This window comes from Pectinophora gossypiella, chromosome 11 (genome assembly GCF_024362695.1).
Source record: "Pectinophora gossypiella chromosome 11, ilPecGoss1.1, whole genome shotgun sequence".
NCBI lineage: Eukaryota > Metazoa > Arthropoda > Insecta > Lepidoptera > Gelechiidae > Pectinophora > Pectinophora gossypiella.
This window is the reverse complement of record NC_065414.1, coordinates 4,704,577-4,727,972: the sequence shown is the minus strand read 5'-3', so window position 1 is coordinate 4,727,972 and position 23,396 is coordinate 4,704,577. Positions and strand designations below refer to the sequence as shown.

The 23,396-nt window shown below is 39.5% G+C and overlaps 2 protein-coding genes across 4 annotated transcripts; both read left to right on the top strand.

Moving 5' to 3' along the window:
• Window positions 1-1,977: 1,977 nt before the first annotated feature.
• On the top strand, window positions 1,978-5,368 carry LOC126370805 (uncharacterized). Its single transcript, XM_050015829.1, has 3 exons — window positions 1,978-2,235; window positions 3,166-4,743; window positions 5,255-5,368. The coding sequence occupies exons 1-3, from the start codon at window positions 1,978-1,980 to the stop codon at window positions 5,366-5,368; spliced, it is 1,950 nt and encodes a 649-aa protein (XP_049871786.1).
• Window positions 5,369-10,091: 4,723 nt separating this feature from the next.
• LOC126370725 (protein ENL-like) lies at window positions 10,092-23,038 on the top strand. 3 transcript variants are annotated; one of them, XM_050015749.1, is made up of 5 exons: window positions 10,092-10,260; window positions 10,341-10,423; window positions 19,482-19,536; window positions 20,670-20,856; window positions 21,347-23,038. In XM_050015749.1, exons 2-5 carry the CDS (start codon window positions 10,413-10,415, stop codon window positions 21,994-21,996), a joined length of 903 nt encoding a protein of 300 aa, XP_049871706.1. In that variant the 5' UTR covers window positions 10,092-10,260; window positions 10,341-10,412; the 3' UTR covers window positions 21,997-23,038. The 3 variants fall into 3 exon arrangements, with proteins under 3 accessions (XP_049871706.1, XP_049871707.1, XP_049871709.1); XM_050015750.1 differs by lacking the exon at window positions 19,482-19,536 and having other exon boundaries at window positions 10,096-10,260; XM_050015752.1 differs by lacking the exons at window positions 10,092-10,260; window positions 10,341-10,423 and adding an exon at window positions 10,439-10,847.
• The last annotated feature ends 358 nt before the right edge of the window (window positions 23,039-23,396 follow it).

The following is a 23,396-nucleotide window of genomic DNA, read 5'->3' as shown; positions in this document are numbered from 1 at the left end:
TGAATGAATAACAAATACTTAGCTTGAGAGAGATTTTTATTGTATTTTCACCAACAAGAACAAGATGTAAGCGAGAAAACAAAACCACGATACCAACGTTGTCAAAAAAGAAGAAATATTAAAAAAAAACATGTAAAGAGACTATAAAATCTGCGAAGAGTTCGCAACAACGACCATAGAGCAATATAGGCCTCCGGAGGATAGAGTACGGCGTTTGACCGCGTTTATTCACGATGTCATTCGTGTGTATTTCTGTACAAATTCCATTGTATCGTTTTGACGTGTCGCACTCCGGCCGAGTAGTTAAATGCATCTGTTAAAAAAAGATGTTTCATCGTGTAAAAAAAGACGTTTCATAATTATAAATTGTCTCGCTCCCCAGCCCGTTGCGTGTCCCTCTTTCCCAGCAAAGTGTGTGCAGCAAACTTAATCCATTGCGCTCTATATTTGTCCAGAAGTAAATGCAGCATAGAAACAAAATACCTTCATTACCTGTCAGCGCAACCAACAACCTTCGTTACCTGTAAACTCTGCTAATGCCCTACGAAATATGCTGGAACATACTATTCAACCAATCATACTACTTGCGCTGATAATTTAGATTTAAAATTGTATTCAACAAAATTATGTTTTCTTACTTTTTTAGACATAATTTGGAGTTGGTTTATTTTTTTAATTATACTTTTTTATGTTAAACTCGAGTAGGTAACACTAAAAATATGATTACGTCAGTAACCAGGTACCTAACTACGTTACCGTAATAATCGAAATGAACAGACCTTAATCTCACATCCGTCCCCCAACTTTTTTTTTGACGTGACTAAGTATTTGGTTTATTATGTAGTATTCGGTGTTCGTACGAGTGCATTCGAGGAGGTATCTTATTAATAAGACACAAGATAATACACATTGCCGCACTAAATCACAATGTTAATCACCTATCAAGTGACGTAAAGCCATATACAATCGATAGATTATTGTTTAACCGCATCATACGCGTATACGCGGTGCAATGTATTGTTTTTAAAATCCGCTAGATGTCGCTGTACCGATTACTACATTTTCTGCATCGCGGTGTCAAGATTTACCGGCAATATTATGACCTTCCGTTTCCATTGTTTTTTTTTGTACCATTTGTAAGAAATACACGCTAATAAGACATTGCGGTTGTATTATTTTTGGGATCAGCTTGTTCATTGGTCCTTCGAGCCGGATGTATACGGCCCATAGGATTTTTTGACGGCTTGTGTCCACACGGCGGCGCCGACACAGTGACGGTTTGTTGCTGATGGTGTCTTCATCCCTGGCGGGAAGGAGCTGAGGAAGCAAACTACAGGAGGACCAGCATCATCAACCGAGGATCACCAGTGCGCTGAAGTGGACATTGGATGCGGTATCAAAGTGACAACTTTTATTAGTGTGAGTGAGTGACATAAAACTGTGAGTACATTTTACCTTTTATAACGTAGTGAATCAATCAAGAAATAACTTAGTGCAATTTATCGTAAAATTTGGAACTTAGAAAAAATTCAGTTAACTTTGCATGGACTTAGAATAATTTACAAAAAAACGACGAGACGGGGAATCCATGCCCGATTTTACATAGACTGTGAACGTTCTTCAAACACTTAGAAAATTTGGATGATAAAATTTGTGGACTTGTAATATTTTTCAATACTGAAAGTTTACTTACTCCGGAACTTGTGTGCTGTGGTGTGAAACAAACGATTCTTATAGAAAACATATTTTTTAAACATAACTAAGATGGAGTCACGTATCTGTGTTCAAAGCGACCTATTTGACAGAATAAAAAAGGCTAGATCAAACTTTAAAAAATCACCGAAAGAGCGACTAATTTCACAGTCGTATCTTAAGACGAGATTAGAGACTTTGAACGAACTATGGAGCCAATTTACTTTAACACACACCCAACTTGTACAGGATTCGGATAGAGAGGAACTAAAGGCTTCCGAGTATATGACGTCTGATGCTTACCAAAACTGTGAGGAGTTATACACGGAGTACAAATATGAGCTGAGGGAAAGAATTGCTGTTCTTGAAGGAAAAGCGGATGGCTGTAAACAAAAACAGTCTGGTCAGAGTGTCACTGCGAAAGAACAGAGTTTGAAGTTGCCCAAAATATCCATACCTTCGTTCTCAGGAAAGTACGCCGAATGGACAAGTTTCAAAGACCTATTTGTATCTTTAGTGGACAATAACAAGGCACTAGAGGACGTACAAAAGTTACACTATTTAAAGAGCCTTCTGACTGGTGAAGCCGAACAACTTTTGCGTCATATACCAATTACAAATGAAAATTATGAACAGTGTTGGAAACAATTAAAAGAGAGATATGACAATAAACGTTACCTGTCAAACTGTATTTTGAAGAAGTTCATGAGTCAGAAAAACATTACAGTAGAGTCTGCAGCAGCACTAAGAGAACTATTGGACAACACAAACGAATGTCTTCATGCGTTAAATAATCTAGGCATAGATGTAAGCACATGGGATGTAATCGTAATTTATATTCTTTGTTTAAAGTTGGACAATGAATCTAGGAAGCAATGGGAATTAAAAATCAGTGAGTCTACTAATGACTTACCCACACTTAAGACATTCAAAACTTTTTTGAATGTAAGATCTCGCGCCCTAGAATTCATGGATCCAAAGCTGTCAAGAAACACTGTACCTCAAAAACAAAATGTTACTCAAATGAATCCAAAAGTTCATCATGTCACCACTACATTAACTTGTGTTTATTGTACCGAAAACCATCGTCTGTTCAATTGTAAAAAGTTTGCGAAAGACGATACTGATGTTCGACGTAATTTCGTGCAATCCAACAATTTATGTTTCAATTGTTTAACTCTTGGTCACTCTGCTTTTTCATGCCGTCAATCCACTAGGTGTCGTATATGCAAAAAGAAACATCACTCACTGCTGCACCCCAAAAACGAAGTTCACTCAACTGATTCTTCTGCGTCAGCTGAGAACGGTGTTGTAGTAGCAACATCGTCAGTGTCAGACACACCGCAAGAAGCTACAAACCAAGTCACAACTTGTTTTGCGACTACAAGCGAGCAAGTATTACTCGCTACAGCATTAGTTAATGCTAAAGACAAAACGAATAGTTTTGTTACTCTGAGATGCTTGGTCGATCAGGGATCTCAAGCATCACTCATCACGGAATCTGCCGTACAACTTCTCGGGCTAAAGAAAGTACAACACAAAAGTTGTATCATGGGATTGGGAAGTGAACAGGATCACTCTATTGCCTCCAAAGCGAGGGTTTCTCTTCAGATCCAGTCACTTCACAATAACTTTAGTTGTAGCATTCAAGCATTTGTGCTGCCCAAGCTCACCTCAGTTCTCCCTGAAAAAAAGGTCGTGATTGAGTTATGGTCCGAGTTTGCAGATATTACTTTGGCAGATCCGTCGTTTGGGAATCCAAATAAAATTGATTTGCTCCTCGGAGCAGACGTATACGGCCAGATTTTAATGGAAGGTATAATCAAGGGTCCACCCGGTGCACCAGTTGCCCAAAATACCAAACTGGGTTGGATTCTATCTGGACCTATACAAACATCCAAGTCGTCAGCCAGTACCATCAGGTGCAATCACGTTCACTACAGCAATGACAACGATTTCCTGAAGAAGTTTTGGGAGTTGGAGTCAGATCCAGTAGTTGCTGATGCTAAACCTGCATTCAGTGAAGAAGAAGAAAGATGTGAACAGATATTTACAGCAACTACCAAAAGAGACAGAGCTGGGCGCTATATTGTTAGTTTACCATTCAAAACCGAAGATCCTCGTTGTAAAGATGGCGATACAAAAGCTATAGCCCAAAAAAGATTTCATCAGCTTGAGAAGAGACTCGCCAACGATAGTAATCTGAAACAACAGTACACGAATGTTATAAACGAATACCTCGAATTGGGACACATGGAGATCATACCCGAAGATCAGCGTAATAAACCAGAAGTTGTTTACTTACCTCACCATCCTGTAGTACGGGAGGACAAAGATACCACCAAACTCCGTGTTGTCTTCGATGCTTCGTCGCGTGGGTCCAATGGCGTGTCGTTGAACGACGACTTATTGGTTGGTCCAACTCTTCAAAATGATCTACGTCATATCATCATGCGTTGGCGTGATTATCCTATCTGCTTAGTAGCAGATATCGTCAAGATGTATCGACAGATACTTGTAGATCACAAAGACGTCGACTTCCAACGCCTTCTGTGGCGTAAACATCCCAATGAAGAAATTCAACATCTAAGATTATTGCGGGTTACCTTCGGCACAGCTTCGGCGCCATACTTGGCAGTTCGAAGTCTACATCAACTGGCATATGACGATGGTAAAGATTATCCGTTGGCTACTGGAAGAGTTCTAAAGGAATTCTACATGGATGATCTAATGACGGGTTGCAAATCTGTAGAAGAAGGAAGACAAATTTATACAGAACTGACAGAATTAATGAAGGGAGGAGGATTAGAACTTCAAAAATGGAGTAGTAATAATGAGGAATTATTAAAAGAAATAAACATGGAAGATCAAACAATCAAAGGGAAACTAAAACTAGATACGGTGATGAAAATACTGGGACTTACCTGGAACCGACGAACCGACGAGTTTGAGTACGCAGTGCAGCTTCCACCCCTGAAGACACCTGTAACTAAAAGAAGAGTGTTATCGGATATATCACGGTTGTTTGATCCTCTTGGATGGTTAGCGCCAGTAATAATCTCAGCCAAGATTTTCATACAGAAATTGTGGCTATCGGGAATTGAGTGGGATGATGAGCTTCCACCTCAATTACTGAAGGACTGGTTAACTTACCGAAATAACTTGAATCAACTTACCACCTTTAGACTTCCACGATGGATCCATACTAGCGACGATGATATTGTTCGCGAACTGCACGGATTTAGCGACGCATCTAATGATGCCTATGCTGCGGTTGTCTTTTTACGAGTTGTAGATAATTATGGCCACGTACATGTCACACTGATCACTTCGAAAACCAAAGTGGCCCCAATTAAGCAAATATCGATTCCAAGATTGGAATTGTGTGGAGCAGTCCTGTTAACGCGGTTGCTAATTGAAGTTGCCAAGGTAATGGGATTGGATAAATCACAAGCTCGCGCTTGGACGGACTCGTCTGTAGTTCTTGCCTGGCTGAACAGTCGACCCAACAGATGGAAGACTTATGTTGCAAACCGTGTGTCTGAAATTGTAACATCATTAGATCCTGGACAGTGGTCACATGTATCGACGAAAGATAATCCTGCAGATTGCGCGTCCCGTGGGTCAAAAGATCTTGAAGGTGAAACACTATGGAGAGAAGGTCCATCCTGGCTGAAAGAAAAGGAAATCAAGTATAAAAAGGGAGTTGTGAAAGAAACACAATTGGAAGCAAAGGAAAGTAAGGTTTGTTTAGTAAATACTTACACCAGTGAAGATAAAAATTCACTTGAAGAGCTCGTAGAAAGGTGCTCATCATTTAGAAAACTCATCCGTGTTGTGGCTCTCTGCAAAAGATTTGGAAAATTAATTAGAAAAGAAAAGGTTAGTCCTTGGGTAGAAAGTTTAGAAATTCAAGAAAGTTTAAAGATATGTATAAAGATAAATCAAGATAAATACTTCCACGAAGAGCTGCAAAACCTGAAAGAAAAAAGAAACATTAGTAAAAAAAGTATACTTACCTCGTTGAATCCTTTCGTTGACGAAGACGGAATCTTGAGAGTCGGCGGCAGGCTGATGCATGCTCAAATCAGTGAAGAGATGAAGCATCCCGTAGTTATCCCGAAGAAATCTCATTTCACTGATTTGCTTGTCGCTAATGCTCATGAAAGGACTTTGCATGGCGGTCCCCAGTTGATGCTTAACTATTTACGTACCAAGTTTTGGATAGTTGGAGCGAAACAGTTGGTCAAAACTTATGTTAAGAAATGCATCCACTGTATTCGTTATTCTGCTCGCGTTAAGCATCAGCTCATGGGACAACTGCCATCATCAAGGGTTACTGTTTGTCGACCTTTCTTCAAGAGTGGGGTTGACTATGCAGGACCCATCCAGATTAGAACTTCCAAAGGACGAGGTAACCGCTCTTATAAAGGATATATATGCCTCTTCATATGTATGACCACGCGTGCCATTCACCTGGAGCTTGTAAGCGACCTAACAGTGCAAGGCTTCATGGCCGCCTTTAGACGTTTTGTTGCTCGCCGTGGTCACTGTGCAGAGCTATGGAGCGACAATGGCACAAACTTTGTGGGTTCTGCACGCGAATTAAAATCGCTGTTCAATGAGGAGAAGTCGAGTTTGGCCACGGAGATTGCCTCAATACTTGCCAACAACAACACCAACTGGCATTTCATTCCGCCCCGCGCTCCAAACTTTGGAGGATTATGGGAGGCCGGCGTGAAATCCACCAAATATCACCTCAAGCGTGTAATCGGCAATTCCACCTTGACCTTCGAAGAACTGACAACCATTTTGTCTCAAATTGAGGCTTGCCTTAACTCGAGACCGATATCAAAAATTAGTGAAACGCCAGGTGATCCGGCTCCACTCACACCAGGCCATTTTCTAGTTGGAGAACCTCTGGTGTTGGCGCCAGATGTTAGCTATCAGGACTCTAATATTAGTAGTCTCCGAAGGTGGCAACTTACCCAGAGAATGACACAGGACTTTTGGCGACGCTGGTCGCGTGAATACCTAACCCAATTTCACCATCGCTACAAGTGGAATCATAAAAGTCCTGATGAACCACAAATTGGAGATATAGTATTAGTCATGGAAGATGATTTGCCGCCTTCTAAGTGGTTGTACGGAATAATAATTGAGAAACATGCTGGATTGGACGGAATTACGCGAGTAGTTTCTCTGAGAAGCAAGGGGCACCTTTTTAAACGACCCGTTTCAAAACTGTGCTTTTTGCCTGTCACTTGATAGTTAAGTTCTTATGTTTTATCTTTATCTAGTTACCTAAGTGTTGGATGCAACTAAATGTTTTAACATTGTTTTATATTATTGGAATTGTTTTATGTTTGTTTTTAGAATTAGTGAAAAATTCACTATTTTACGTTCTGTTTTATTTAGTAATAACATTGTCCACATTGTTAGTAAACTCTATATTGTTCTTTATATTATTTATGAAGGTCATAATCTTTCTCACCAAGTAATTAGTGACTTTGTGGTGTTTTCATGTTTTAAAGTTTTTTATGGTGGGCGGAATTAAGGAAAATTTATGATTTGTCCTTGGTGGGCGGAATGTTTAACCGCATCATACGCGTATACGCGGTGCAATGTATTGTTTTTAAAATCCGCTAGATGTCGCTGTACCGATTACTACATTTTCTGCATCGCGGTGTCAAGATTTACCGGCAATATTATGACCTTCCGTTTCCATTGTTTTTTTTTTGTACCATTTGTAAGAAATACACGCTAATAAGACATTGCGGTTGTATTATTTTTGGGATCAGCTTGTTCAATTATTGATTTTTATTTGTGCTGCGATGAAGGTTGGGCCTTTAATCTGGTTTCCGCCCCGGTCATAGCACGACTACTGCACTGGTTAAGATTTCCGATGATATTCGGCTAGGAATGGAGAATCAGCAGCTGACTGTGTTGACGCTGCTGCATTTCAGCAACGCGTTTAATACGGTTGACCATGATATTCTACTGGTGATGCTGTATTCTCTTAACATATCTCCGGCAGTTGTTGATTGGCTTCGTAGCTACCTGTATGGGTGCCGGCAGCGCATACGTGTTGAAGAAACCTTTTCTACGTGGTGTGACACTTCTGCTGGTGTTCTGAAGGGTGGCGTGTTATCTCCACTCCTATTCTCTATTTTCATTAATTCTATCACTCTTCCACTCTCTTCTTCCTATCATTTGTATGCGACGATTTACAAATATACACACAGTCTCCTAAATAATCTCCCGGATGCAATTGAGAGAACCAACAGGGACCTCAAGTGCATTTCTGAATGGAGTCGCTGTCATGGGCTAAAAGTCAATCCGACTAAGACCCAGACAATAATCATCAGTAGTCACTGATATATATCGCGAATTGACCTTGCTACACTTCCTCCTATACTCTTCGGGGTCCATGTTCCCTACAATGATACAGTGAAGAATCTGGGGGTTGTGTTTGATGGGTACTTATCGTGGAAGCAACAGGTGGCCGAGGTCAGTAGGAGGGTGTTTGCTGCGTACAGTTCACTGAAACATCTTAAAACCTTTTGCCTACCAGAACCAAAATCAGTTTGGCACAGACACTGCTACTACCTATACTGGATGATGCAGACGTCTCTTATCCCGATTTCAATCAATCAATCAATCAATAATACTTTATTGCACAACAACATATACAAAGGACATAAACATACGAATAAAACATAAGCAAAAAAGGCGGCCTTATTGCTAAACAGCAATTTCTTCCAGGCAACCTTGTGTGCGCGATTTGTCAGTGGAACTCTTGAACAAGCTTGAGCGACTGTAGAATCTTTGTATTAGGTTTATTTTCGGCCTGCGTAAGTTTGACCATGTTTCTGACTACCGCTCTCAACTTAAATGGCTGCCTATTCACCGTCGGCGAGACTGTCACATCCTCTCCCTCCTGTACTCAGTCCTCTCTCTTCCCAATACTCCTTTCTACCTTAAGTACCGATTCGTTCTCCACTCCTCAACATTCGACCGCAACCTTCGGTCTCTAACAACCTTTCCCTTCAACTCCCGTCCCATTCCTCTAATTTCTATGATAAGTCGTTTACGGTGCGATCTATCCGGCTATGGAATGTGCTACCTACCCAGGCGGGCATCAACGCTGGAGTCCTTTAAAGGACAAGTAAAGGCGCACTTTCTGTAATAGTCATATATGTATGGGATATATATACATGTATGCCAATATTTATATGTACATATATTAATTTTATATATTTATGTGTAATATAAATGGTTAAATGTACTCATTTTATGTAGGTAGTTCTTTTAATTATTTATTTTGTTAGAATGCACTAACCCGCTATCATTATATTTGTACAAAATGTTTCCTGTACCCAAAGGTTGCCTGGAAGAAGTTGCTGCATGAGCAATAAGGCCGCCTGTTGTGCTTTTCTGTATATGTTGTCCTTATGTCTGTATTTTGTGTCCGTTGTGCTCAATAAAGTATTTTTTATCTATCTATCTATCTATGCATAAAACCCGTAATATGTAGATATTTTTTTAAAAGAGTTACCATCATCGTACCACCATAATATTAGTGGTTTTGGGTCAACCCCTAGAAGTAACGAGCCTGGACAACATCGCTGATATATCTTATGTTAAATTATATTTAACAATGGCCCCGATTCCTGCAGACATCTCTTAATTTTACTTTAAGTTATACCTGTCATTTTCCTATCCGCCGAAAAGGAAAGGGACGGATGATTGACAGCTCTTAATTTTAGGAAGAATGAGTAAATTAATGTGTCGGGTTATTGACTGACGTAAAATTTTTAGACGGTTGGTTTAGATTTGTGCTTAAAATTGACGTGTGTTCCATAAATTTTATGCTTGTCGATTACCCGTCCCTTTCCTTTTCGGCGGATAAGAAAATGACAGATATAACCTAAAATAAAATTAGATGGTATTTACAGGAATTAGCACCAGTATGTAGATTAATCAGATAAGTAACGAGGTGAAGTAAGATCCCGACTCTTTCACATCATAGTTAGTGTTAGAATATATCCGTTAAGGTGAGTAGCCTGTTAATAAATGTATAGCAAATGTTACAGCCACATTATTGCTTTATTTTTTGTAAGGGTACATTTCTGATTCTGAATGTCTAAGTACATTTTTCTTCAATATCCTGCAAGAAATATCTAACATAGATATTGAAGTTTTTAGCTGAGATTTCTCCCAGATAACTTCTGTATGTTTACAAAGTAACGTTTGGAGATGTGTGATGAATAACGATCGATGTATAATTAGCACGATGCTGTGGAACGGAACGTGTGTGCGCCCACGGCACACGTCACAGCGGGCGACGGCGGCGGCGGCGCGGCGGAGGCAGGCGCACTCCCACTCCGCGGCTGTGCTGTACGTCACTCCCCCGCCGCCGCCGCCCCGCCGGCAGTGTGAGTCAGTGCCGCCCGCGCCGAGCCCGCGCCGTCACCGCCGTCGCCGCGCGACCATGCCGCGACACTGATTCCCGCCCAAACTCCAACACCCCGTCTTCATGATAAACAAACCCACAACACGGCACAAGTGAGCTCATCCTACCGACCCGCCTATTTGCGCAAGTGTTTGACAATACCGACTCATATGACCTCGGTGCCCTGTTGCAGATGTCACCCGTCACCGCACGAGCAGCGGCGGTTTTATCACATCTTAGAAAATGACTGAAGGTCCTCTCCGACATGAGAAGCCGGTGAGTGCTCCTATAGATTGGTGCGCGGGAGATATGGCGAGCGGGCAGCGCGCGCGCCGACCGTGACAGGAATGTCTGCGCATAGATAGAAAACACAAGTTGCATGTGTGAGGTCACAGTTACAGCTGGACTGCCACCTGAGCCGTGCTACTGCCTAGCATAGCGGCCGGCGCCGGCGCCGCTTCCTTTACGTTAACCATTCAAGTGCTCCTCTACTTACACACGTCGGTCGTGAACGGTGGCCTCATATTTTCCTTATCAACGTTATCAATGCCTATCTTGTGTACCTACAGTTATAGAAATTACTATTCAAATTTAAAATACAAAACCGTTTAATTAGGTGCCTACTTATAAATAATATGCTTGTTGGAACTAAGTAGTCAATAGATAAATTAGTGAAAAACTTTGATGTAAACAAATTTGGGTAGGTGACCTTCGTGTTTGGAGAAAATGTTGTGTTGTTACATGCATGGTGTTGGTGTGTCGTGGTCGCGCGCGTACCAAATATAACTGGTTCTTAACTGGACAAACGTGAAGTGATTTATCGACCACATTCCCGGCAATGACTTTCCAGGCTACATTCTTCAAAAACAATATAGAGCGCGCTGTAAAGATTTTCCTTCGTTTAACCTTCTAACTTCAGGGATAGCAGACATAATGCATCTTTCATCTCTGTGTTTTTAAGTATAAATGATGACCCTTATTATTACATCCAGGCACAATTACATCTTCCACCCATTATTAATCTGATCAAAATAAAGGGAAGCAATAGGTATCTAGATAGCAACATAATTATTTTCTATACATAATGTGATCCAAACATGACGCAACAAATTATTTTTATTACATTTTTATGTTTCTGCAATTACGTTGTATTTTTGAAGAAAATAAATAATTATCACGTTAAATACTTAAATCTCGACAGCGCCATCTATATTATTTTGGAAATTATATTCTGGAAACTCCCTCATTACCATAGTGTCCCCATTTGGCCATTCATAACTTTGTAATCAACTGCATAATATTAGAATACAATGTTCTACCTATCCGTCTACTACGTTATACATATTTTTTTTAAGGAAAAATAATCGAAACCACGTGTAGATTTATTTTTTTTAACATTTAGGTAGGTATGTATGTATTTTCAATAATGATGAAAAACGGCCTCTGTGGTCCAGTGGTTGAGCGTTGAACTCACGATCCGGAGGTCCCGGGTTCGAATCCCGGTGGGGACATATCACAAAAATCATCTTTGTCATCCCCAGTTTGATTAGGACATTACAGGCTGATCACCTAATTGTCTGAAAGTAAGATAATCCGTGCTTTGGAAGGCACGTTAAGTCGTTGATCCCGGTTACTGTCAGTAAGTAGTCGTTACATGAGCCATGTCAGGGGCCTGTGGCGGCTCAATAATAACCCTGACACCAGGGTTGATGAGGTTGGAAATTCACCTCACAACCCACACGATAGAAGAAGAAGTCTCCTTATCAGTTATACACGTGAATACTCGTATATCATTTACCAATTTATTATCAATTGACAGATAACAGTAATAGCATACACAAATATTCTATGTATATGTTATGTGGATGTTAGGATTAGTTTTATGTACTTTGAATCTTAATTACAAATCCACGAACTTTAATGGATTGTGTTTATCGCAGTTAATCAATTTACGTAGTTACCGAAAATGTTAGATTAATTAAAATTAACGATAAGCCGATGTAGACACTAAATTGTTGATTTGGTAATGCTCATTAAAAATACAATTTTATTGCCGGCTATATGATACCTAGTAGGCGAGGATAATATGCAATTTTGCGAATTTACTCGAATTCGTGTCGACTATGTGATGACGCCGATGTTTGGTCACGGTTTGTGATTGCTACACTTCTGTGTGTTTTATCGTCAGTAACTTGTGATTATCGGGTCATAACACTATCAAAAAAGGATAATTTTATAAGTAGTAAATATTCTAAGTAACATATTCAAATAAAATTGATAAGTGCCAACAATGCAGACCGCCTTATCTTCAGCTTATGAGCTTGGGTTCAAGGTACGATTGTATTCGAGTTTCTTTATTAATGTTTCATAATGTTTTATACAATGGTTTTGCATGATTGGAGCAATTTATTAAAACATTTTAATATTATTGTTGATTTTGTTATTCTAGATCTTTGTTATGTATAACGTTTTAACACTTACACATTCGTTATTTCGGGTTCGATTGCCGAGGTGACGCTAAAGTTGAAGTATTTTTAAAAACTTTTTACTTATTAAACTGTTTATTGTACACATTAATTAAATTAACGACAAAAAATAACAAAAATAGGTACAAAAGGTGGACTTATCTGTAAAAGAGATATCTTCTAGCTAACCCCGCGTGTTGTGAGAGGTCAATAAAAGTGGAAAGGCACAAAGTGTATAAAAAAACCATGGTATACAAATATATGGTATATAAATAAACACAAATGTAAAAATATATATTTAAATATACAATAATATATCATCATCATCATCATCAGCCCATTAACGTCCCCACTGCTGGGGCACGGGCCTTCCCTATGGATGGATAGGTTACAATAATATATACTTATATACTTTTACATGCAACAAGTTTTGATATTATGTTTTGCGTTATTATTCAGTATGTAAGTACATAGTATAAGCAAATTATAATTACACACTTGGTTACGAGGAAATATATTATGTAACTATAATAAGTGAATTAGCAGTATTAGCACCGTGATTGTACGCTTGTGTGGCACAGTTTGCAATACGGTATGCTAATCATTAGCACAGCAGCTAATGCACTCAATATTGGAAATTGCTATGTATTTAGGTATATAGTCACCACCTTGCCATGGCCCTCTATTGGTAGGTACTTATAGCGTTTGACAGTGGATTGGTGGAGGCATCGAGAGTAGCAGTTGGCAATGTTTTTTTTTTTAAATATTTTTATTTTACAACAATAAACATAATCTTGAGTAAGTATCATAACAACGTGAACTTGAATAACTAATGTACACACAAAGGCAAACACTATTAGTAGTAATAGGAATTATCTAGTTTAAATTACACCAAAACAACAAATTCCATATTATTATTTTATTATATTTATTTAATTATTTATTACATAGATTTGAAGCTCTCTTTATTTTTAAACGTAGACAGTAAACGCGTTGAAGTCTTTTGTATGGAGCAAATGAAACTTTGAGAATTTATATTAAATCAATCAATAATTAATTCTTTATAACACAAAAAAATATAACCCAGCACATGTACAGACGAATAAAATAAACACAATAGGGTAGGTTTATTACTTACGTTTTCGTATCATACAACCAAATAGTACGAGTACTTATATTGAAACTAGTAGCAATACACATTTGACGTGACTTATTGTAGATTTGCCGATTAACTACTTGGCCGAACTAATGGGGAGCGCTGAGGGCTCTCACCCAGAACAAAATTTAAGACAACAGGCCTAAGGATGCCCAGTAGCAGTATTATTAAAGAAAAAATACTTAGCTATACTTAGGTACTTACTTATCTGAAAAATAAACAAACAATTCGCACTTTCTTGCGAAATATTTGTGTCAGGATTTTATTTACTGACTTATTTATAAAAACAGTTTTACTACTGCATTAACGAAACAATCCAATGCGAAGATGAGTTTATTTTATAATCAGAATCCTAGACTAAACACTCGATGGCCCAGTTAGGAATCGAATTCCGATTCATTGGCACAGCAAACTGGTCCATAGTAGTAAATAACTGCTTTAAATTCTGCCTCTACTTCCGCATACCTAGGCATACATTACAACAAGGCCTGCCCCTGTGTTAGGGAGTTTTGTGTCGGAAGTATTTCGGCTAGAAACAAAAAAATCTCGCCAAAGCGTGAAGGTCTCATAGACTTTACGAACTGTGTTTGCGATGAACAGTCAACCTTGGCTTTAGAACACTAGAGTTTAGAATCATTAAATGCTCATTTATTCATGACTATCTATAGGTACATCGTTTACTTTACCGGTTGGCTTTATTAAAATCATTAAATCATTTGTAATCGTTCTGTAATAAATTAAGTCGTGGACATAAATATGTTAATACAATATACTTATCATCATCATATTAGCGTTAATCCATTTTTCACAGGGTCCGCTAACCTCTGAAGATTTGACAGGTCCGGTTTCATAGAGCAACACGGACCTTTGGTCCGGTTTATTATAGTTTTCCTGTCAGACCTTCCAACCCGAAGAGAAAACCAGCCCTATAGAGGCAACACACACGATATGTACTTATAACAGTTACAAATACAATAGAAATAAGTACAAATATACTTTATTGCACAAAAAAATATACGGTCGAATTGAGAACCTCCTCCTTTTTTGAAGTCGGTAAAAATAAATAATTACAAAAGACTATTTTTTAACTAGGTACATGGCAAATGGCGGCTGTGAGATGTGGGTCGAGTTTGGATGAGGAGCAGGTGGACTTCATGAAAACACTTGTTCAGGACATTATTTATTACACGTTAACAATATGTGTTTTCAGTACATGTTGAGACGCGAAGTGTAGTGTTGCCATAAGACAAATATACAACAGCGGCATTATCGCTTAAAGCGATTTCTTCCAGACAACCATAAGGCGAGGAAAAAATTAAAAATTCATATTGAAAGATTGCGGGTACAAACAAAAAGTAGTTGTACCTATATTGTTGTTATACCTATATACTTGTAGATAGATAGATATCTTAACTATCAAACCAGAGGTCCTTATTCCCTCAATTTTTTGGGTTCGATGTTTCTCCATTGACTACGGACGTACCTACAATACAATACAATACAATACAAATACACTTTATTGCACCAAACTAAAAATAAATAATTACAAAAAGTCTCTTAATTAAGTACATGGCAAATGGCGGCCTAATGGTACCTACATAGTGTTATACCTTATTTCATGCCATATATGGATATGATTATAGTGGAAGCCGTGGTCCGTTATAAGTATACAGACAACAACCCATTTCCGTTATAGGATCCTCATGTATGCAATTCAGGAGCGGATCCAGCTTTTATGTCAGGCGGGGAGGGTTAACCAGGGGCCTGTTTAATAAAACTTACAATTGTAAATTACAACGACAATTTGGTGTTCATTACGTATCTAATATGAAACTGTGAAGTATTCGTGATCACACACTCCGCAATGTACATCAAATTGTCATTGTAATTGACAGTTTTATTAAACAGGCCTCAGGTCGTAGACAACCTATCACCGTAGAGAATTAGATAAAATTACCATAGTGTCCATTTGGCAATAAATGTAATTTCCTGTTATATTAATTGTTTAAATGCTAAAATACATAAATGAATTCAACTTATGTACAAGTACTGTTGTGACGTCAGATAGAAATGAACGTGCGCGTATATGTTATTTGATATACTTATTTAAATAAATGTTATTATATAGTTCCTTATATTACTGCTCCCTGCACATAGAGACGTCACTGCGAGCAGGCCGCGGAGAGGTACTTGGTGGTGTTCTGTGTGACACGTGCATACAAACTCAAAAACTTAACAGTCTGGAACACTTCCAGATTCCTCCTCTGTAAGCAGCAAGCCTTACCTTTTCAAATTGTACTACCCTATGTATGTGTGTATGTATGTATGTATATATAGTATGTATGTGTACCCTGGGTTGATGGGGTTGGTAATCCACCTCACAACCCACACGAAGCAGACCTATGTACTTAACTGCATAATAATATCTGTTAACTAGATAACATTATATGTTAATAGAAATAGGAATTCTGTAGCGCTTACTCTATGTACCTAACTACCTAAGTAATAAAGTTTTTCTTAAGAATCAGTCAACAAATATGAAAAGGACGTACACCCACAACTAGCCATCTAAAAATAGTTCAAAAGACTTACTGCAAAGCACAACAAACACATAGATAGGAATCGCTATGACGTAAAACACGTTAACATATCATCATGCGCAACACAGGCTGTTAGTGACATCGTAACGAAAACTTTGAGGGATGATTCAGGCCATGATTCTGAGTTGATATCAAGTGGAATTTCGATCGCAAAAGTATAGAATTGAAAACAATTAAAAAACAACAAAAATATCATGAATTTTGCGACGGAAAATTCCACTTGATTTTAACTCAGAATCATCCCCCTCACTATTCGTTACAATGTCACTAACACCCAGTGTAGGTATGAAAAATCGACCTTGTGTTCCATCTGTACAGACTGGCTGGTTGAAACCTTTCCACTTTCCATAAATAAATAAAAAAGAAAATAAAATATTTACGACATTTTATTTCTGACGTTTATTGTCAATTTTCTGATCCCCGTAAACTGTTATAGAAACAATAAAAGTTTCCAGTGTTCTAAATTGTGTGTTTATTCGCGTCCATTTTAACTTTCTTGCATTTGTAAACAGAATTGAGGTTTGTGTGTTTTATTTATTTTAACTTACAATAGGTACTTACTTAGTTTTTTATATATCTTAAGGTCGTAAGGCCCAGATGCCTTTTAAAATCCAAATCCTAATGTTTAACTATTGTGTCTGGAAATCCGGGCGTTAGGGTGCTACCAGACCAATCGATCGATCATCGATCGATCATCGATCGACGGCATCGATCAACGTCGATCGAAGTTGATCGACTGGTCTGGTAACTTTAATTGATCGACAGATACTGTTCGATTAAGCAATCGATCGATTGCCGGGCGATGACAATAATCGATCCGTCGTCGGTCTGGTAGAAACTACCGATCGACGTCGACTATTCCATTCTACCATCGATCGATGGTCGATCGAAACAATTAGCCTATAAAATCTTCTGAAAAAAATATGTAAGTACACGCGTAAAATACAATGTTGTCTGCAAAAGATTACGTGATATGTGACCGAAGAGATAAGCAAGTTTATTTAAAGAATAGTCAGTTAGATAAAAAAAAGTCATTGTATAACAAGTGCGAGTTTTAGATTGACGTGGATGCCCCTCGGTCGCCGCGGATAATTCACGGCCAAGGCTGTTACGTCATCGGCGCGCGCGCCGCTCGCGATCAAATAAAGATTTTTGGCACACTATTTACTACAATACATAAATTTATTAGCTGCCTGGAATAAATTGCTGCATGAACAATAAGGCCTGTTTTGCCTTTCTGTACCAATTTGTTGTCTTTATTTCTGTATTTTGAGTCCGTTGTGCATATTTATCTTATATGTTTAAAAACATACGTCCTTAATGGGGTGGGCAGAGCGACAAGTAATGAGAAAACAATTTGCAGCTACTTTTGATATGGAGTTCTAAGATGGGTATTAATTACATGACGAACCAGTAGGGTTTATGTGCGCTACATGATAAAATTTTGTCACGGTCATTTTTATACATTCTGACGATATAATTGTCGTTTTGTCGATTGGTGCTAATATGTTAACCCAAATAAGTCATGTCGTTCTGTTAAAATACTTACTTACAAACAAAATCACGTGTCACGCATCTTAGGGAAAAAACAAACATCGATTTCGACAAAATTTATTGAACGATCGATAATATTATCACGTTGCGCATGTTATCGGTCCTTAATCATGTCCATCATGATGGAAAGAACACAAACCCGTCAGTTATTAATCTCTACAACGATTAAGTAATCAAGGTCGATACACTCATCACCTTTGTACTTACCTACTACTTACTAATTACTCCCTCGGTATCTATCATACATAAACCACTTCCATTAGTTTAAAAGACACGCTTAATACATATTTAATATCCTCGTAATGTTATTGAGTTACGTACTTACCTAAATGGAATATATTTTTTTTTCTTTCCCCTACATCTGGTACGGAGCGACACATTGTAAGCTGAATTGGCCTAACATTGACGTCATTATGCAGTGTCTGAGAAAAACTCAAATACTTAATTACGAAGTAGCTATCGGTAGTTTGTTTAGTAAAATTCTTCGTATTTTAAATAATGGAATGTGTCAAAATTTGTTCCACCACCTCTCCGTATAGTTCATACCGTCTATGTGTAAGTGACTAACATAATGCAGGCATGTAATATGTTAGGTTAAGCCAGTGGGGGCCCTAGCAAAATATTAAGGTGGTGCGAGGCCTCAAAGTGGCACCCCTCAGCCCCTTATAATAAAAAATGTCGTCTGAGGCACCCGGTATGAGCAATCTAAACCGATGAAGTAGTAGTTTGCGGCCACGGTGAACCAGTCTTGGTTGATTTTGGTGCCCACCCCTATTTCGGCGCCCGGTGCGGTGGCACACCTCGGGATTGTATTTGGGTGCACTCCCATAGTGCATACAGGGATAATCGCCGGTTGGTGTCACACCACATTTAGATTAAATCGTCTTAAGGGACCTCTACGTGTTGGCTTCGGCCCCACGCACGCCTTCCAAAAGCCCGGGACTCCATAGGCCCGGAATATGGAAACGACATACAAAAAATAATAATTAAATTAAAAAATATTTTCCCATAATTCGGGAATTTTTCGGGTGTTTATTTTTGTGGAGGAAGCAAGAGAAGTGTGTCAGGATCGAAGTAAATGGAATTCTATAGTCTCTGCTTACCCCGGTGGTAAATAGGCGTGAGTTTATGTATGTATGTATGTTTATTTTCCCACATTTTCTTTCCCGATATTTTTTCTTTCCCACCTATTTTTTTTCTTTCCCTGCCCATCACTCACTACACGTACCGCTAGGGTCGCCACTGGGTTAAGTGCAAATTAGTTGTTACCTCAGATGTAGTGTTATTTCTTATTCTATGCCTATGGGCAAGTAGTAGGTACATCTTGAAAAAATTAACTATCTATTTGGGCGTTGAGGTGGATACCGTGTCACCGTCCGGTTCATCATATTATTATCTGTCTTGTCGTATGAATATCAGTGGTGGCGAGGTATCCTATTTTGGCTCTGTCTACTCCGATAGAGATTTTATTTACTTAAATCATCCCCCCTAGTATTATCCCGTTTTTCACAGCGTCCCCGTACCTAACCTGACGATTTGACAGGTCCGGTTTTTTACAGAAGCGACTGCCTGTCTGAACTTCCAACCCGCGAAGGGAAAACCAGCCCGATACAGGTATGTGTCTACACTCAGCGGGATCCCCTGTCTGGGAGACATAAGAGTGATGCAGAGAATTAGATCTGAATTTGTTCTACTGAATTATCCTGAAAACAGAATTTGTTCCGTTAAAAAAACGGAAATACAAAGTTTTCTAACCGACCTCCAGCCAGCGGGATATTTCCCAAATTTCAGTCTGATGAAGTATAAATTGGTATTAACTTTTAGATCTGTATTTATTCTGTTCAACAAAACAAAAAAACTACTTCTGACGTCCTTACTTCAGCTACAATCAAGCTGCAATGAAACCTCCAGTCAGCGGACTTTTTCTCTCACAGCTTCAATTTGTACCTGATAGGTACATAGATTTTTTTTATATTCTACTCACATAATATCTTTCAAATTCTATACTTCTTAATTTAAGCACTAGATGTACGAATAGGTAATTTAAGTGAAATTATAGTCGTGAATAGGTTATTTTTTATTATTTTAGTGTAAAAGTTACAAAAGAATGTCATTGAGAGAAAAAGTCCGCTGACTGGAGGTTTCATTGCAGCTTGATTGTAGCTGAAGTAAGGATGTCAGAAGTGTTTTTTTTGTTTTGTTGAACAGAATAAATACAGATCTAAAAGTTAATACCAATTTATACTTCATCAGACTTAACTTTGGGAAATATCCCGCTGGCTGGAGGTCGGTTAGAAAACTTTGTATTTCCGTTTTTTTAACGGAACAAATTCTGTTTTCAGCATAATTCAGTAGAACAAATCCAGATCTAATTCTCTGCATCACTCTTATGTCTCCCAGACAGGGGATCCCGCTGAGTGTAGACACATGATACAGGTTAGCTCACATATCTCCGAAACTGCATGTCTTGGAAATGTGGGTTTCCTCACGATGTTTTCCTTCACCGCTGAGCACGTGATAATCATTTATGATCCAAAATTCGAAACAAATTAAGATATTTTATTTACTTACTTAAATATCTTTATTTAGTAGGTACTTAATCTGAAGCTTTAAGTCAATAAGTAGTAAGTACGGCTTTTTATAGAAGCGACTGTTTTAAACCCTGTGATGGAATTGAACCTTCGCCCTCAATGAGTGTCAAGCGTTATGTGTATGTATGTAATAATGTGTTGCTTGTAATGTCGTAGATGTGTGTGCGCGTGTGGCTGGAGGTGGGTCACGCGTGCGAGCCGCGGCGGTCGGCGCTGGGCCGCGCGCTGGCGCTGGACTGGCGCGTGTGGGTGCGCGGTGTGCGCGGCGCGGATATAAGCTCCTTCGTGCACAAGGTCGTCTTCTACCTGCACCCCGCCAGCGCCTTCGTCTACCCCAAGAGAGGTCAGTCTTGTCTCTGCAACTGTATTCAACCTAAATCAATTTTAGTTCATAATGTTGATAAGAAGTTAAAGACACAACCGAGTGAGAGTGCTTTCAAATAAACAAAAACCGTGAGGTGAGTGAGCCCGCCCCGCCGGCACGTGTACTTAATTTGCAATACCAGTCCCACACGGCATCAGCACCTCTAGAGAGCTGTGCGCGCTGTAACAGCGAGTCGTTAAACTGGTCAAATCGAGTGGATCGAAACTAGTTTTTGTGAAGTTAATTATTTAATTCATTATTTTCTTTCCGACCGCCGGCGGTAAGCGTGCCTCGCGTAGGTACAGCTCCACAGTAAACATGCTCATTATCGTTATCTGTCACGGCAGATAGCCTCGTCGGCAAGCAAAGTATACTTAGTTTCGTCTACGAGACTTATCTCGAGTAGGAACGATATTACATTTAGGTATGTGTAATTGTCGCCTGAACGCTCGCGTGTCGCTCTTTCCAGTGATCCAGGAGCCGCCGTACGAAATCCAAGAGTCCGGGTGCGCGTCGATCGAGATACCGATCCACGTGTACCTGAAGCACAGCAGCCGGCCGCGCCGCATCCGGTTGCGCTACAGCCTGCGGGCCGAGAGCGCCGCACGCAGCGCGTCCGAGTCGCGCTGCGTGTACTACGACGTGGAGAACCCCTCGGAGCCGCTGTGGCGCGCGCTGCTGTGCGCGGGCGGCGAGGTGGTGGCGCGCACGGCCAACCACGCGGCGCCGCCCGCACGCGGGCCCGCACTCGTCGTGCTGCTGGCAGACGCCGACGACCAGCCGCGCGATATGAAGCCCAGCATGTACAAGTTCGCTGCGCCCCTGGAGGCGGCTCCGCGGCCCACCGGCAAGCGCGGCCGGCCGCCGCTCGACGAGCTGTGCGCCAAGTGCGGCGAGGCGGCCGGCGCCGACTTCCGCAAGCAGCTGCGCGCGGCCGCAATGACGGGGGATGAGATCGCGCGCGTGCAGCGGCTGTACGCGGCCTTCTCCAGTTACGAGAAGTCGGGCGAGGCGCTGCCACTGCCGCCGCTGTCGGACCCCATCTACCGCGTGCCGGAGCTGCCGCGCTCGCTGCGCGCCGCTCTGACCAGCGTGGAGGCCGACCTCGCCATGCAGTGACCGACCGACGAGCGTCCCTTATCAGTGCTAGTGATTTCATGGTGCCATGTGAGACTGATTGCATTGAATGCAATGGTGTTCATAAAAATAAAATAACACTTACCTATACCTACTACTCTTATTTCTTTGGTAAATGGTAATCGTTTGTAAGTCGTACGTATAAGTAGGTATCTTTACTTTTGTTTTTGAATGATAAAGATTTAAACTATATCTAATTATCTATTACTAATTATTTATTTGATTATTGTTCAAGTACACGCGCTGTGAGTGAGATCTCAGAAAAGTTAATTATTAGATAATATGTTTAATGAAGTAAGCGGCTATTTTTGCTCATAAATATAGTTACCTTTATACCTAACTTATAAGTAAATACTTATTTTATATGACGTATTTATTTTATAAAAGAATTTAGATTATACTCCGTTGTGATTGCTATGAGTGATTGAATTGTTTGATCACGATTACTGCTCCCGAAATATAGAATACTGTATGAGATATTACTTATTGGGTTTGATATTTGTGTTCGCTTTCTAAGGTAATAAAATAACTAGATCATTGAGAGATTATCCTAGATACCTTACATGCTATTTATTGTAGGTGATTAAATGTTTATTATTTTTAAATGATTATTTAGATATAGCTAGGTTAATAAAAAACAATCCATTGTTTTACGGGTGCTATCTCGTATAGTGTGTGAACACTGTGAACCAAGTGATTGTGTAAGTCAATTTGCCTAGGCAATCCAAAGACGAAGTGTTTGATTCGATTCCAATTACGGAATGTCGACGTGATAGGACATACCTACAAGGTGTGGCGAAATAGCCACTTATACTTACTAACTGTTGTATGTATTGTACCTATATCCAGGTGTTATAAAGGTCGAAATCCTCTGGTCTGATTTACAGGGTAACTACTAGACTACGTATATTTCACCTAGTGGAAGTCTAAAAGCATAATCATAATTGTTACGTAATAGTTAAGAAGAAATGGTTAATTTTTGTTAACTCGTTGTTTTTATAAAAAAATATCAGTGTTTTCCATGCGCGCGTCTTTTATTTAACCCCAATCAAAGAACAGTCGTAAGTCGTAAAGATAAGAGAACAATAAATTAGTAAGTAGGTATTATCTAAATCGTAAAGTAGGTACTTATATTGAACAAGAGAGTTGATGATTATATGACTACGCTGAGCGGTAGCTGATATCTACGAGGAAAGCACGCGGGGCGGAATATGGCAGCGCGGTAACTGGTTGAAAATTTTTCTCTTATGCTATCCTTGGCAGCTTGGCAGCAGTGAACTGGTCCAGGGGTAAGAAAATTCGACATTTAACTTCATTGAAGCAAAGAGTAAAAGAATACATTGAAGGAACGCAAGACCTCGAGTTTAATTGGGTCTTGATGA

Excerpts from the sequence above, each read along its gene's own strand:
- LOC126370805 (XM_050015829.1), top strand. The coding sequence starts at position 1,978 with ATGACGTCTGATGCTTACCAAAACTGTGAGGAGTTATACACGGAGTAC. Across the intron at positions 2,236-3,165 it reads ATAACAAGGCACTAGAGGAC|GGATCTCAAGCATCACTCAT; the intron begins GTACAAAAGTTA and ends TTGGTCGATCAG. Across the intron at positions 4,744-5,254 it reads CTCTTGGATGGTTAGCGCCA|ATCCTGGACAGTGGTCACAT; the intron begins GTAATAATCTCA and ends TAACATCATTAG.
- LOC126370725 (XM_050015749.1), top strand. Across the intron at positions 19,537-20,669 it reads GGAAAACCAGCCCGATACAG|ATGTGTGTGCGCGTGTGGCT; the intron begins GTATGTGTCTAC and ends GTAATGTCGTAG. Across the intron at positions 20,857-21,346 it reads CTTCGTCTACCCCAAGAGAG|TGATCCAGGAGCCGCCGTAC; the intron begins GTCAGTCTTGTC and ends CGCTCTTTCCAG.